Source organism: Lissotriton vulgaris, chromosome 2_1, assembly GCF_964263255.1.
Source record: "Lissotriton vulgaris chromosome 2_1, aLisVul1.2, whole genome shotgun sequence".
In the NCBI taxonomy this organism is placed as follows: domain Eukaryota; kingdom Metazoa; phylum Chordata; class Amphibia; order Caudata; family Salamandridae; genus Lissotriton; species Lissotriton vulgaris.
The window spans coordinates 206,394,057-206,411,405 of NC_141687.1; the positions used below are offsets into that span (position 1 = coordinate 206,394,057).

General features: G+C 49.8%; 1 protein-coding gene across 2 annotated transcripts in view; it reads left to right on the top strand.

The window, feature by feature from the left end:
- The window catches only part of LOC147729838 (protein unc-45 homolog B-like), a 93,552-nt gene that overhangs the window by 43,102 nt on the left and 33,101 nt on the right, over nucleotides 1-17,349 (top strand). For both annotated transcript variants that reach the window (XM_086954740.1, XM_086954741.1), the window contains exons 12-15: nucleotides 2,813-2,954; nucleotides 4,349-4,489; nucleotides 12,840-12,967; nucleotides 14,059-14,125. In XM_086954740.1, the coding sequence (XP_086810866.1) occupies nucleotides 2,813-2,954; nucleotides 4,349-4,489; nucleotides 12,840-12,967; nucleotides 14,059-14,125 (478 nt within the window). The remainder of the gene's footprint in view (nucleotides 1-2,812; nucleotides 2,955-4,348; nucleotides 4,490-12,839; nucleotides 12,968-14,058; nucleotides 14,126-17,349) is intronic.

The following is a 17,349-nucleotide window of genomic DNA, read 5'->3' on the forward strand; positions in this document are numbered from 1 at the left end:
ACCCCACGGACCTCAAGAACTTCCGCCCCATCTCGCTCCTCCCGTTCCCCGCTAAAGTCATCGAGAAGACCATCAACAAACAGCTAACCTCCTTCCTCGAGACTAACGGATCCCTCGACCCTTCGCAGTCTGGATTCCGAGCAAACCACAGCACTGAGACCGCCCTCATAGCAGCCACCGACGACATCAGGTCCCTGCTCGACAACGGGGAAACTGCTGCCCTCATCCTCCTCGACCTATCGGCCGCATTCAACACAGTCTGCCACCGCACCCTAACAAGCCGCCTCCACCACGCCGGGATCCAAGGAACGGCCCTGGAATGGGTCACCTCCTTCCTCTCCGACAGAACTCAGCGAGTCCACCTCCCTCCCTTCCGCTCAGCGGCCACCAAGATCATCTGTAGCGTAACTCAAGGCTCCTCGCTCAGCCTCACCCTCTTCAACATCTACATGACCCCCCTCGCAGCTATTGCACACCAACACAACCTAAACATCATCTCCTATGCCGACGACACCCAGTTGATCCTCTCCCTCACCAACGATCCCGCCAGAGCCAGCCTCCAGGAAGGAATGAAAGACGTCGCGGAATGGATGAAGCTCAGCCGTCTGAAACGGAACTCAGACAAGATGGAAGTCCTCATCCTGGGACCATCCCCCTCTGCCTGGGACGACTCCTGGTGGCCCCCTGCACTGGGCACCGCCCCCAAGCCCACGGACCATGCACGCAACCTAGGCTTCATCCTGGACTCCTCCCTCACGATGACCAAGCAAGTCTACGCCGTCTCATCATCATGTTTCAACACCCTGCGCATGCTCCGAAAGATCTTCCGGTGGATCCCCACCAACACCAGAAAGACGGTCACCCAGGCCCTCGTCACCAGCCGAATGGACTACGGGAACGCCCTCTACGCAGGAACCACAGCCAAACTACAGAAAAGACTCCAACGCATACAGACCGCTAATGCACGACTCATCCTGGACATACCCCGACACAGCCACATCTCTGCCCACCTGAGCGACCTGCACTGGCTCCTCGTCAGCAAAAGGATCATGTTCAGGTTCTTCACCCACGCTCACAAAGCTTTCCACGACACTGGCCCGAATACCTCAACAACCGCCTAACGTTCTACACACCCACCTGACAACTCCGCTCCGCCAGCCTCGCCCTCGCCACCGTCCCACCGATTCGCACAACCACCACCGGAGGAAGATCCTTCTCCTACCTGGCTGCCAAGATGTGGAACTCCCTCCCCACCCACCTACGACTGACCCAAGACCATCTCTCCTTCAGAAAGCAACTCAAGACCTTGCTCTTCGAGCAGCAGCAGCAACCCACCCCTCCCCCCAGCGCCTTGAGCCCCTTGCGGGTGAGTAGCCCGCTCTAAAAATGTCCTCCTTGATTGATTGATTGATTGATTGAAGGTGTTCCTTGGGTGTTGCGTGGGTCAGCCTACGCTTCCACCCTTGAATTTTGGCACATTATAAGATGTACCAAGACTGATAAACTTGGGAATGCATCAGAATTGTACGCCTTCCTGAGAGAGGTGCATCGAGGAGAAATATCCATATTTCACCTCGTTTTTTTCTCTTTCTAAGTGTGCAGCATTCTGTAGAACACTTATTAGGGGAAAAACACCTCTAAGGATTGTTTTGTGCTAGAAGCTGCCCCTTCCTGCACAAAACAATCCTGCAGGCATCCTTGCACCCTGGCGCAAAGGTACCTTTATTGGTGCTAGGCTCCACTGAGTGCACCAGCACAGTGAGAGAGCAGGAATGCAACATATCTTAGCATACATGGTGCATCGCGCTGTTTCAAATGATGATAAATTTGGCCCCACAGATCTTGCATACGCAGACAACAGCTCTAGGTTCTCTTTTGAACCAATACAGATTCCTGGACCCACCCATGATACAGCTTTCCATCTATGCCAGCTTGTTAGTTTGCCGATTTGACAGAAGAGTCTTTTTGAGGCTATAACATTAGTGAAAATGGATACTTGACTTTTTTGTGAAAAGCTAACAGGATAAACACAGTTTTACAAATCCAAATAGGTGAATCTCTCCTTTGACAAATAACCAAAATGGTACAAAGCCAGCGTGATGAAAATGTGATTATCGTCATGAAATATCACCAGAGCCAGTTTTGAATCCTGTGACAAGACTGATAGAAATATCAAAAAGTCATAAAACGTTCTGCAATTTCCAAAATAAAAGGAATAAGAAGGGAGTGGGGCAGACGATGCAGAGGAACAAAAAAAGAAAATCCGGAGAGAATGAGGGATAGTGAAAAAGATAGGTATAAAATGGTCCTTCATCAGGGTAAATTGCCAACCTAGTGCCCTTATGTTGAAAATATTAGCGGAATAGACTAATCAGTTAGGGTTCATCAGTGTCGCTTTCCAAAAGGAATGCGTCTAGATCAAAAAATTAGTCAATATTGCATAAGAATTTGTGTTTTCTTTCTATACAGTGTTATGAAAGTGTTGTCATCTCGTTATCTTTGTCTACTGTAGCTTTATGTTCCTACATTCTCACTTAATCAGTTTCCTGTGTGTTTTCCTGTTACCATAAGCCTTGGAGATTTATCATGACATAGGTTATACTACAAGGCGTGTAATTAATGTTTGTATCTTATACTGTTAAATGATAAAAGAAGCTATGCCTCATCAAGAGGGTATTATTGAATGTATGCGTCTGAACAAGGTGATCATTGAACCTGCACAATTCTTATGGCACACGTGGTTTATTTTTTAATGATTCATGAACCACTGTGTCTGAGGACTGACTATGCTCTTTCTCGCCTCCTTGCCCAGGTGGCTGTGTAATGCAGGCATTGACAATCGAACCAGGAAGTGGGCGGTAGAGGGGCTTGCTTACCTGACCCTGGATGCAGACGTCAAGGATGACTTTGTGGAAGATGAGCCAGCTCTGCAAGCCATGTTTGAGCTGTCCAAGGTAACTTGTCCATCGCTCAACTTGTCTATATTTAACAATGTTTTCAGATGTGTTTAACTCCAGCCTGTCGGTATTGGATGCTTGCAGGACCTTGATTCTGTATCAAATCTCTAAGCTTTGCTCTTCTTCCCCCTCGAGACACTGCTGCTATAGTAATCTAGTAGTGTAAGAGCAGCCTTTTTTCATTACTATCAAACAAGTAGACTCTACAAAGTTAATGGACCACAAATGTATTTAAAGACTATTCTTCATACAATGTAATTGTTCAGGATTTGCCTACTGTGTTACTCTATGTGTAAATTTCAGATAGAGATTTCTAGCTGTAGATTCCTTCACCTTTTGAATATTCCCCAAGCAGATCTGGGCTGATTCCTCAGACTGGATCTGGAAACTTTTCAGCAGTACCTCTGCGTATCGGGAGGTGGCACCATACTGCTCCAAATGTATGCTGTTCTGCTCCGGAAATGACAAGTGGAGCTTATATATCCTGCGCACTGAAATCAGCTCCAGTTTTTTCTACATCACCAGGTGCGGTTCCAGAGCTACCTCTCATCTCTGTGAGACTCGATTCAAATTTTGCCTGCTTGGTCCTGCAGGACTTTGTGGTTTGAGCCCATTTGCAGACCCACCTCTGAATAGGTACTGCTTTGGTATCTATTCCAAAGGTGAGGAATCTACAGCTAGTAGTCTCTTTAGAAAAAATTATTTACCTTCGGTAATGCTTTATCTTATAAAGCCACAGATTCCCCACTGACCTCCCTCCCTTTTCTGTGATTGGACTCTCTTATTAATAAGATCCAATTGCTAAGAATCTGCACACTTGTCACAACCAATTTGCTATAGGGACTCTGACTCTGGGATAAGAGACAGTCTTGAGAGCAACTGACGTCAGCAAGGGAGTGAGGCGGATATAGCGTCCGCATATCATTTCCAGAGCGGAACAGCGTCAGTGCAGAGTCGTCGACACCACCTACCCGTGCACAGAGGTACTGCAGAGAAGTTTCCAGATGCATTCTGATGCCTAGAGAATATTCAGAATGAGAAGAATCTGCAGCTAGTTTGAGTCCATAAAGAGCGTTACCAAAGATAACATGTTCATCACTCCATATATACAGGGTAGCCATCTCACTCTATATTCATATACGTCTCTCTATATGTATATTTATATTACTTACAAATGGTGAGCTAGAACAGATTTCTCAAATTGGTGTTAGTGTGATGATTTACTCTCAGGCCCTCTCATACAGTTCCACTGTAAGAAAATAATGTATAACAAAGCAATAAAGGCAAAAAGGGTGTCACAGTGGATGCTTAACATTTTCGTAATCTAGCCCTTGAAGATCAAAACAAATTCTTCATTTATATTTATCTACTAATCTGTTCTTGATTTTCAGTCTAGCGATAAGACGGTCCTGTATGCTGTCGCGTCGACCTTAGTGAACTGCACCAACAGCTACGATGTGAAAGAGATCATTCCTGAGCTGGTACAGCTGGCCAAGTTCTCAAAACAGCATGTGCCCGAAGAGCATCCCAAGGTAGGCCTTGCCCTTTGTTGATTGAGGTCTTATGAGATAGGAAAAGGCAGTTTCACAGCAGCAACAAGAAGGAAGTGGTACACTTGAGCAAGGAAACCTTGAATCATAATAATCCCATTCAGTTAATCCAAGAAAAATACAGGAATTCTGGATGCAAATGTAGCTGGAGAAGCACAGGGGTATGAAAGACATGGACCAGGCCCTTCAATGAGCGACTCATGCGCCACTGGTAGCTCTTCAGCTTCCTATTAGTAGCTCTCCTTTGTGCAGCCCACCCTAATAAATAGGAAGCTTTAGCTTGGTTAATATACATGTACCGTAAGTGAAAAGTGCATATTCCAGATGCACATGTGTGTATTTTCGGGTCGCATAAGCTAATATTTGGAGAAAAATGGTTGAATTTCCAAAATATATGTAAAGCTGACATATGAGCCATAAATCGTGCAGCTTTGCATGGTATTGTTTCTTACTGACAGCCAAGGGCACTGCACCTAGGGCTGGTATGTATTATTCACATTGACAGGGCTAACCATTCTTGACGATGTGAGGTGACCACTGTTCGTAATCCTGCATACGGTGTCCACTAATGTAATCCAGCCGCCTGGAGTGGTCAGTATTACAACACTGTCTGTTGGCTCAGTGGATAAATGTGTCCACTGCAGGTACCTATGTTTGACTTCATGGTCACAGGTTCAAATCCTGGCGGGTCCACTCATTCTTTCAGGTATCCGAGGCCGATAAAATGGGTATAAATAAACATCTGTAATTCAGCGCCACAATGCCTACAGGTGAACGTGTTCTATTTTTATACTTATGTTAATAATATTAGTAGCTAAGGATGATTTTCATTGGCCATAAGTCGCTCTTTTCACAGAAAATATTGGAGAACCCTGCCATAGACAATAAACTCTTCAAAGAAAATTTTTCTGAATTTTCCCCTCCGTCAATGAAGCTGGCAATTAAGCTTATTGAAGCCACTAATATTAGGCTCCTACTTATCCTTGCCTTTCTAGTCATCTGTCTCAAGGACATCTTACCACGCTCTTAAATAACATCCTCAAATCTGGATACTTTCCTACAACTTGGAAAACGGCATCAATTATACCTTTAACCCCTTGAATGCTGATGACGAACCCCAGCCGTCATGCACTACGGTGCTCGTGTGCTGATGACGGCTGGGGTTCGTCATGGCCCGCCCCTGTTCATTTGTTTACAGCACAGGGGCGGAAACGGGCCAGCAGTGAAGGGGTTAATAAAGAAACCCTCATTAAACCCCTTGGAAGTTAATAGTTATTGCCCTCACTACTTCTGTTTCCTGCCAAAATAGCAGAGAAAGCTATGAATACAGAATTGTCATCTTTCCTTACTACTACCAAACTACTACATCTCAGCGTGAATTTTAGTGGTAGTCACAGCACAGAATCTGCTTTGATTGTAGCAACCAAGGGGAACAGTGAGATAATTGAAAGCTGCCCTCATTTTCTTAGTTTTGTCTGCAGCTTTTGACACTGTCAACCATAAAGTACTGCTTACCCGCTTGGAGAGTATTGGAATAAGTAAGGCCACCCTGACTACGTGAGGGTATTTTCTATCGGGACGAGAACAATTAGTTACTCTGTAATTTTTTCTCTAACCCATTCTCTCTTCCGTGTGGGGCCCTCAGGGCTCAGCATTACGGCCCACACTGTTTAATGTCTATGTTTCCCCCCTGGCAAAACTCATATGGTCTTTTGGTTCCTCTATAGTGTCCTGTGCTGATGACACCAAGATAGTGGTTTCCATTTTCACTGACCTACTTGAGGTGGTAAACAGCCTTTACAAGGCGGGCATTACAATGCTATTACAATGCAAGTCGTTACAACAACTTGCGCTGGAGGGCGCTGTTGGATAGGAAATAGTTAATTTTCTATTCCAACACCTTCCATACTGTAACAAGGGCTGGAGTTTGAATAGAAAATTACACTATTCCACTATCTAGCCCTTACAGCGCAAGTCGTGGTAACGACTTGCGTTGTAAAAACAGTGTTATAATGGCACGCAGGGTAAAAGCCCGCGTTGTAATGCCATACAACCCTTGAGGTAGCCGCACACCTCTGTAACAGTATGCAGGAGGTGAGAAAATGGATCAACAAAAACTGTTTTAAACTCAATTGAGGGAAAACAGCGGTCCTGCTATTTGTTTGCGCCGCGTCATTCTGGTCCTCCATGTGGCGGCCGCAGGATCTAGGAAACGTGGCCTTCCTGGTCAGGAAAGTTAGAAACCTTGAAGTCTATTTTGATGACAAGCTCACCACTGCAGACCACGTAAGTCAAGTCACTTTGACATGTTTCTATCTATTGAATCCCTGCGGAAAAGTTTTCCTTTTATCCTTTTTGTACCCAGGAAAAGGGTAATTGTAGCACTTCTTCTATCTAGACTTGATTACTGCATTGCTTTACATATGGGCTTACAACAGTGTCTGCTCAACAAACTTCAAATTTTCCAAATGCCACTGCCCCGCTGCTACTAAACCTCCCTAAATTTCAGTGCGCCTCTCAGGCAACTGTTGATCCACATTAGCTGCTGGTGAAAAAACTAATCACCTTTAAGGCTCTGTGTTACTCATAAAGCTGAGCATGACTCTGGACCGGCATATTATCAAGAAACGGTGCATCTGAAAGAGACACGTTAGTGATAGATTCCTTACCTTAGAATAGATACCCCAGCAATACCAACCCCGGTGGAGGGTCTGCGAACCAATATCACACCAGAAAGTCCTGGAGGACGGAACGGCCAAAGAAGCCATCCCTCCGGACTTGACTGTCCAGGCAGTAGTGTCTTGCGAACGTGTGCAGCGAGGCCCACGTAGCTGCCTGGCAAATGTCCTGTAAGGGGACTCCTCTGCCCAAGGCAGTTGTTGTTGCCGTGGCTCGAGTGGAATGAGCCCGCATTCCAGCAGGGGGCTCTTTTTTGGCCATGGAGTAACATGCCTGAATACACAAGATGATCCACCGCGAAATGGTCCTCTTGTGTACTGCCTTTCCCTTCTTCACGCCCACGTAACCAACAAAGAGTTGGTCATCCACCCGGAATTGGCGTGTGCGGTCTATGTAATAGGAGAGCGCACGTTTTGGATCCAGGCGGTGGAGCCTCTCTTCCTCTTTCGAGGGATGCGGAGGCGGAAAGAAGGTGGGCAAAGTAATGGACTGCCCTATGTGGAAGGCCGTGACAACCTTGGGCAGAAAGGAAGGTCGTGTACGCAACACCACCTTGTCAGGATGAACAGATAGGAAAGGTGGAGTACAAGAAAGAGCCTGGAGCTCACTCACTCTCCTGGCAGAGGTGATGGCGACCAGGAAAGCAGTCTTCAATGTGAGAAGACGGAGAGGACATTTATGTAGCGGCTCAAAGGGACCTCACATCAGATAAGTGAGAACAAGATTCAAGTCCCACTGGGGCATCACAAAGTGAACAGGAGGAAACGTGTGTGATGCCCATCAGAAATCTACTTACAATGGGGGACTTGAATAAAGAAGGCTGATCAGGTAGCCTTAAGAAGGCAGAAAGAGCAGAAAGGTACCCTTTAAGAGTGCCCAGAGCAGAGCCCTGCTGGGGAAGGGAAAGAAGAAAGAGCAGCACTTCCGAAAGGGGTGCAGAGAGAGGATCCACAGCCTTTGCTGTGCACCATGCCACAAATCTGTTCCACCTGCAGGCGTATACCGACTTTGTGGAGGGACGCCTGGCTGCCAGAATGATATCACAGACTTCAGGAGGCAAGTCAAATGGCCTCAACTGTCGCCGCTCAATCTCCAAGCTTGTAGGTGGAGACTGGACAGGTTCGGGTGCAGCACCGTCCCCTGCTGCTGCGACAGAAGGTCCTCCCGAATAGGCAGACGAATCGGGGGATCGACTGACATGCTGAGTAGCTCGGGATACCAGTATCTTCATGCCCAGTCCGGAGCCACAAGGATAACCTGGGCCCGGTCGCGCCTGATCTTCTTCAGCACTCTGGGCAGAAGTGGTATAGGCAGAAAGGCGTACAACAGACCGCAGCTCCACTCGCGACGAAAAGCGTCTCCGAGCGAGTGCCGCCTTGGAAATTCCAACGCGCAGAACTGATGACATTGCGCGTTCTCTTCTGTGGCGAATAGATCTAACCAAGGCTCTCCCCATTGCTGAAAGAGACCTTGCGCCACGTCCGAGTTCAGACGCCATTCGTGATCCATCATGCACCGACGGCTGAGTTCATCCGCCCTGGCATTCAGAGAGCCTGCCAGGTGTTGAACCACCAGGGTCACGCCCTGATGTTCCAGCCATTGCCATAGGCGCAGAGCCTCCTGGCACAGGGCCCACGACCCCACTCCGCCTTGTTTGTTGCAGTACCACATGGCGGTGGTGTTGTCGGTGAACACTTGCACTACACTCCCCCGAACAGAGGGGAGGAATGCCTTCAGTGCTAGACGAATCGCCCGCAGCTCCAACATGTTGATATGGAGCCGGGACTCCGCCGGAGACCAGAGGCCTCTGATCTCCGCCTCTCCCATATGGCCTACCCAGCCCTGGAGAGACGCGTCCGTCACAACTACGTGCTCCGGGTGGGGTAGGGAGAGGGATCTGCCACTGACCCAGTCGCGGTCCGTGAGCCACCACTGCAGTTGTCTCGCAGTGCCCTCCGAGATCAAGACATGATCGGACAGGTTGCCCTGATGCTGGGCCCACTGAAACTTCAGGTCCCACTGCAGAGCCCGCATCCGCCACCTGGCGTGATGCACCAGAAGGATGCAGGAGGCCATCAGCCCCAGAAGCCGCAGCGTCAACCTGACCGAGACTCGGGATAACGGCTGGAAGATGGGAATCAGAGCCTGAATATCCCGAACCCGCTGTTCGGGTGGGTAAACCCGAAACTGCGCAGAGTCGAGAACCGCTCCGATGAAGAGGAGCTTCTGAGAGGGGCACAGGTGTGACTTCGGCACATTGATGGAGAACCCCAGCTGGTGCAGGAGATCGGCCGTAGTCTGGAGGTGGGTGACGACTACCTGGGGCGAGCCCGCCTTCAACAACCAGTCGTCGAGGTAGGGGAAGACTGACACCCCCTGCCTACGCAGATGAGCTGCGACCACCGCCATCACCTTCGTGAACACCCGTGGGGCGCTGGTAAGGCCGAAGGGGAGCACGGTAAACTGAAAGTGCTCTTGGCCTACCGTGAACCGCAGGTAACGCCGGTGGGCCGGCAGGACGGGAATGTGGAAATAAGCGTCCTGCATGTCCAACGCTACCATCCAGTCTTCCGGGTCCAGGGCAGCCAGGACCTGAGCCAAAGTTAGCATCTTGAACTTCTCCTTCCGGAGGAAGCCGTTGACGTTCCGTAGGTCCAAGATCGGGCGCAGGCCCCCTTTGCCCTTCTTGGGTACCAGAAAGTAGTGGGAGTAACATCCACACCCTACTTCTGGCCCAGGAACGCGCTCGATGGCCCTCTGGGCCAAGAGGGCCGTGACTTCCTCTTGCAGAAGTTGCAAGTGATCCCCCGACATGCGGTGGCATTGCGGTGGCATGGATGGAGGGGATGCCTCGAAGGGAAGGGAGTAGCCCCTTCGGACAATCTGCAGCACCCACCTGTCCGAAGTGACTGTGCGCCAGTGGGAGAGGTGATGGCGAACCCTGCCTCCCACAGGCGTCACATGGGCCTGAAAACTCGGACTTGGAAGGTTTAGAGGCAGGTGCTGCTGCGGGGGGTGTGGACTGGCCTCGCCGTGGTCCCCGACCGCCGCCACAGCGGTTTCCACGTCCGCCACAGCGCTGTTGGACATTCTGCGGCGCGTGGCTGGCAGTACGTGTGGGGGCGCCCCTTCCGTGGCCACGAAAGGAGCGAAAGGCACCCGATTGCTGGCGTGGGGCAGTGAGACCCAAGGACTTGGCCGTAGCCCTAGAGTCCTTGAAACGTTGCAGCGCATGGTCTGCCTTGTCGCCGAAGAGGCGACGGCCATCAAACGGCATGTCCAGTAGCGTGGCCTGGACATCGGCCGAGAAGTTGGCGGACCTCAACCAGGCGTGGCGTCGAACCGCCACTGTCGTTGCCATCGCCCTGCCCAGTGAGTCCGTGGTATCCAGCCCACACCGGATAGAAAAGCGTGCCGCGTCTCGGCCTTCCGCAAGGGCTTGGCCGAGTTTAGCCTGGACCTCCTCTGGGCATTGTGGCAGCACCTCCGCAACCGTGTCCCACAGAGTGTGGGTGTAGCGGCCCAAGAGACAGGCGGTATTCACAGACCGCAGCACTAAGCTAACAGACGAGAAAACCTTCTTCCCGAACTGTTCGTATCTCTTGGATTCCCTGTCGGGCGGGGCCGACGGGAATGCGATCTGGGAGTTTGAGGCCTGGATGACCAGACTCTCGGGGGTGGGATGGGTGGACAAAAAGCATGGGTCGCCCGGGGCCGGGCGGTAGCGTCTGGCCACGTTCCTATCCACAGGCGGACCTGTGGCGGGCTTGGACCAAGTGCCCACAAGAATGTCACACAAGGCCTCATTGAACCGCAGCAGAGGCTCACTGGAGCTTGACTGCGGTTTGAGGACCTCTGTGAGGAGGTTAGTCCTCACGGCCGCGACGGGGAGCTTAAGGTTTAAGGCCTTAGCTGCCTTCGTCAACACTACACTATATGTAGAGCCCGCCTCCGAAGCCACAGTCGGAGGTGAGCTAAATCCAGTGTCTGTGAAGTGTCAAGACCACTGGCCTCCCCAAGCTCATATGTCCAGTCCTGTTGAGACTGGCAATCTAGTGCCAGAGGGTCCTCGGACCCCTCCCAATCTTCCTCGTCACCTGTGTCCTGTAAACCAGGATTAGCAGACAGGGCCTCCTCGTGGAGATAAAAATCCCCAAAGGCTGACGGAATCGGCGCCCAGCGGCGCCCTTCCGGCGCCTGATTCGGACCGTAGGAAACATTGGGGGCAGCAAACCACAGTGGGCGCCGGCGAGGTCGTAAGGTCGACCGGCAACGTCCCGGATCCGGAGCCGGATCCGGCGAGGTCCTGCGGCGCCGAGACCGAAGTCGCCGGCGGCGTCGGGGCCGAAGCGCCCGACGGCGTCGGGCCGAAGCGCCCGACCCGTTAGAACCTCCAAACGGAACAGTCGGGCCCGAAGGCGCCACTGGAACCGACTGAGGAGGGAGGGCCCTCATGGCCATGAGGTATCTCTCGACCTCCTCCGGCGTCGCGCCCTGCCCAGGGACCCGAAGGTGTAGGGCAGACGGCGACGCTAGCGACTCCCGCGGAGCCGCGTGGGCGGTGTCGCCCGAGCCCCCGGCCGCATCGTGCGAGCGTCGGGGTGGGTCGGAGGATCGATGACGTCGCTCCGACCGCTCATGCCTCTTACCTGAGGACTTGGAACCAGACGATCGGTGTCCACTTCCGGAGCTCCGATGACTCCGACCTCGCGACCTGTCCCTCGACCTCCCGTGGGACCGGGACCGGGACCTGGAGCGGCGCGGGGCAGACTGCCTCAGCTGGAGTCGCTTGCGGGACCGCTCCCGCCTAGCCTTCGACGTCAGGGCCCGGCAGTCGGAGCAGGTTCGATCATCGAGGCCTAAGCACTTCAGGCACCGGCGATGGGGGTCCGTGACCGACATGAGTCGGTCGCACTTCGAGCAAGGCTTGAACCCGGGCGGCATCCCTGGCACCGATGGAGTCAAAGACTCGACAAGAAAGGGCGATCAAAAAGATCAAAAAGTTCAGTCAAAAATTGACTGGGGGTAGAGCTTCTTCCGGATCTGCGCTAGCTGGCGCGGAAAAAAGAAGAACTGACGTCAGCGCGCATGGGCGGCGTCTAAGTACTCCGACGACGTCATTCCGGCGCTCACGGCGCTGACGACGGACGCGGAGCCGCAGACGACGCCTACCGACGCGCAGGGGTATTGCTACGCAAAAAAAATTCCGGATCCAGTTTGACGCCTGGGGATAGCCTAAGGTAAGGAATCTATCACTTACGTGTCTCTTTCAGATATGAGCACCTCTTTAGCGGCAGGAAACTACCGCTAAAGCGGCGATAATGGGCTTGATAATATGCCCTTTGGAATTCCCATAGAAGCCCATGTTCTGGTGGGAACATGGGCTTCTATTGGAATTCTCAAGAGCATATTATCACGCCCATTATCTCCACTTTAGCTGCAGTTTCCTGCCGCTAAAGAGGCGATCATTTTAACGCCGTTCTTGATAATATGCCCCAAGGTTTTGCTGGTATTCTCCCAACAAAACATTGTGCTCTGCCTTTTCCAAGAACATAAGAGTGCCAATGTTTAAAAAAGTTATTTCTCCTCCCAAATAACACGTGCATCTAACCCCTACTGCCAAGTATTAACAGATGTATCCTACCTTTCTCAGGACAAGAAAGACTTTGTGTCGAAGCGAGTGAAGCGATTGCTCAAGGCAGGAGTGACTTCGGCGCTCACATGCATGGTGAAAGCAGACAGTGCCATCCTCACTGATGCAACTAAGGAGCTCTTAGCAAGGTAACTATCTAACCAATATAAGATAAAAGCCAGGTTGCATTACCTCTGTATGACTGTTATTCTGAAGATTTACACACAACCTTTACAGTCTGGAAAAGGGGATAGCTCTCTCAGCTTTCTTTCCTAGCTGACCCATTGTCCATTGAAACAGGACTCTGTTGAGTCATTATGTACCAATCGAGAAGTGTCTAACTATTGTGGTATTTTCTGTCGTGTTATTGTAGCACAATGTCACTAGAAGTAGCTTGGAGTGGTATTCCCGGAGTTATACCTCTTGGGCTTATCTAACATGTCCTGTGTCTCCAGGCCCCAAATTACAAAGTCCATAAATGCTGGACCTGGAAATCCCAGGTCTGCAAACTATGGACCTGGAAATTCTGGGTGAGAAGACACTTGAGTGCTACAAGAGCTGTGGGTAACTGTTGCACAGCTCTCCACTTACCAGCCACACCTACCATACACATCTCTGGCCTCCACAAAGCCCTCACAACCATTTAACACCCGCTCCAAGCATGTAGTAAATGTTAGTGGATTTGGGCCTGTAGTTACTCTGTAAGGGGGGATGCATCTGGACTTGAATGCGGTATTCCAGCATTTGCATTTTCTTCCCGGTTATGGGTGAAATAATTTATAAACAGAAGAGTCTGCCAACCCCAACCCCAGCAGTATCCCCACATCTAAATCCAGTGGTCTCTTAAATACGTCCATAGTGTATTTCTGTCATACTGTACATCCTGAACATGGTGTAAACAGGAGTTTGTGCAGGGATCACATTAGTATTTCCATGATAATTATTGCACACATGCAGTTCCCCCCACATTGCACACATGCAGTTTCCCTATACATTAAGCACCACACCTCCAGGCACTATGGCTAAACTATGTCCGAATGCAAAGTGAGGCTCTCAGAAAGCTTCTTACATTTTCAGGGACCTGAATATGCAGTCATTCAAAATGTTTATGGTCTATCTAAAGCAGATAACGTATAGTAGTAGGAATTTAGAAGTTTGTATGATGAAATAGCAAGACGCTATTATGCATAATATTTGTTGGAGAAATAAGCTGTTTACCTTATGTTGTTTTCCATTTTAGGGTATTCCTTGCTTTATGTGAGGATCCAAAGGACAGAGGCATTATTGTGGCACAAGGAGGTGGAAAGGTAAAAAAATAAGATATGTAAATTAAACCTTGAGAATAGAAATTCCATGTAACCTTTACCTGTATCAGCATATGTAAACCATTATTTTCAATGGCAGTAATGGCTTTAAACACAGAAGGTAGTGCTTAACATATTTAAAAAACACAAAGAGCTTTTAGGAGCCTACCTTAATGTCATTTGAGATGCTAAATTCATTACTGGTGCACTGAAAAGTAAAAATCTTCTTTAACTAGTGTCTGATAGTATCATACCTCCCCAATAGGAGCAAACAATGACCAAAGGAAATGTGTAACAAAATAAGTGAAACTTTAATTAATAAAACTAAGTTGAAAGGAAGTATTCGGGCGATTATTAAACTCAATGCCTCCTCAAATGAGTTGTTCAAAAAATCCAGTCAAATACCAACGGAATAAATGGAACATTTCTGGTCTGGTATCACATGTATTTACGTTTCACCTCCAACAATTCTGCCTTAAATACATATGAACGATTCAGAAAAGGGGTGGTGATGAACAGAGTGTCTGAATTAAGCAGACCACTCTTACCCAGTCCAAAGATCAGGGCTTGATCCATCACCGTTATTTATCTCACTGTATCATCCCAGCTCAGAACCTGGCTATATGCAAATCAGTCTGTCCCTGGCCCAGTGCATCATGGGAACAGGGCAGACTAAACTACCAAGCCAATTCTTCACCAGAAAGGAGACAAGCTACCGGGGACCGGTTTCTGGCATTTCAGCCGTCTTCGGCCCGGCTTGCTTGAATCCTGATGGTGCAGTGAGAAAGGGACTCATGTCTGAGTATACCCTGCCACACCTATAATGGCCATAAACGATTCAGAAAAGGGGTGGTGATGAACAGAGTGTCTGAATTAAGCAGACCACTCTTACCCAGTCCAAAGATCAGGGCTTGATCCATCACCGTTATTTATCTCACTGCATCATCCCAGCTCAGAACCTGGCTATATGCAAATCAGTCTGTCCCTGGCCCAGTGCATCATGGGAACAGGGCAGACTAAACTACCAAGCCAATTCTTCACCAGAAAGGAGACAAGCTACCGGGGACCGGTATCTGGCATTTCAGCCGTCTTCGGCCCGGCTTGCTTGAATCCTGATGGTGCAGTGAGAAAGGGACTCATGTCTGAGTATACCCTGCCACACCTATAGTGGCCAAAACGATTCAGAAAAGGGGTGGTGATGAACAGAGTGTCTGAATTAGGCAGACCACTCTTACCCAGTCCAAAGATCAGGGCTTGATCCATCACCGTTATTTATCTCACTGCATCATCCCAGCTCAGAACCTGGCTATATGCAAATCAGTCTGTCCCTGGCCCAGTGCATCATGGGAACAGGGCAGACTAAACTACCAAGCCAATTCTTCACCAGAAAGGAGACAAACTACCGGGGACCGGTTTCTGGCATTTCAGCCGTCTTCGGCCCGGCTTGCTTGAATCCTGATGGTGCAGTGAGAAAGGGACTCATGTCTGAGTATACCCTGCCACACCTATAGTGGCCAAAAACGATTCAGAAAAGGGGTGGTGATGAACAGAGTGTCTGAATTAAGCAGACCACTCTTACCCAGTCCAAAGATCAGGGCTTGATCCATCACCGTTATTTATCTCACTGCATCATCCCAGCTCAGAACCTGGCTATATGCAAATCAGTCTGTCCCTGGCCCAGTGCATCATGGGAACAGGGCAGACTAAACTACCAAGCCAATTCTTCACCAGAAAGGAGACAAGCTACTGGGGACCGGTTTCTGGCATTTCAGCCGTCTTCGGCCCGGCTTGCTTGAATCCTGATGGTGCAGTGAGAAAGGGACTCATGTCTGAGTATACCCTGCCACACCTATAGTGGCCAAAAACGATTCAGAAAAGGGGTGGTGATGAACAGAGTGTCTGAATTAAGCAGACCACTCTTACCCAGTCCAAAGATCAGGGCTTGATCCATCACCGTTATTTATCTCACTGCATCATCCCAGCTCAGAACCTGGCTATATGCAAATCAGTCTGTCCCTGGCCCAGTGCATCATGGGAACAGGGCAGACTAAACTACCAAGCCAATTCTTCACCAGAAAGGAGACAAGCTACCGGGGACCGGTTTCTGGTATTTCAGCCGTCTTCGGCCCGGCTTGCTTGAATCCTGATGGTGCAGTGAGAAAGGGACTCATGTCTGAGTACACCTTGCCACACCTATAGTGGCCAAAAACGATTCAGAAAAGGGGTGGTGATGAACAGAGTGTCTGAATTAAGCAGACCACTCTTACCCAGTCCAAAGATCAGGGCTTGATCCATCACCGTTATTTATCTCACTGCATCATCCCAGCTCAGAACCTGGCTATATGCAAATCAGTCTGTCCCTGGCCCAGTGCATCATGGGAACAGGGCAGACTAAACTACCAAGCCAATTCTTCACCAGAAAGGAGACAAGCTACCGGGGACCGGTTTCTGGCATTTCAGCCGTCTTCGGCCCGGCTTGCTTGAATCCTGATGGTGCAGTGAGAAAGGGACTCATGTCTGAGTACACCCTGCCACACCTATAGTGGCCAAAAACGATTCAGAAAAGGGGTGGTGATGAACAGAGTGTCTGAATTAAGCAGACCACTCTTACCCAGTCCAAAGATCAGGGCTTGATCCATCACCGTTATTTATCTCACTGCATCATCCCAGCTCAGAACCTGGCTATATGCAAATCAGTCTGTCCCTAGCCCAGTGCATCATGGGAACAGGGCAGACTAAACTACCAAGCCAATTCTTCACCAGAAAGGAGACAAGCTACCGGGGACCGGTTTCTGGCATTTCAGCCGTCTTCGGCCCGGCTTGCTTGAATCCTGATGGTGCAGTGAGAAAGGGACTCATGTCTGAGTATACCCTGCCACACCTATAGTGGCCAAAAACGATTCTGAATCATTTTTGTCCACCATAAGCGTGGAAGGGTATACTCAGATGTGAGTCCCTAGCTCATTGCACCATCAGGATTCAAGCAAGCCGGGCCGAAGACGGCTGAAATGCCAGAAACCGGTCCCCGGTAGCTTGTTTCCTTCCCAGTATAAGAATTGGCTTGGTAGTTTGGTCTGCCCTGTTCCCATGATGCACTGGGTCAGGGTCAGACTAATTTGCATATAGCCAAGTTCTGAGCTGGGATGGTGCAGTGAGCTAAAAAACGGTGATGGATCAAGCCCTGATCTTTGGACTGGGTAAGAGTGGTCTGCTTAATTCAGACACTC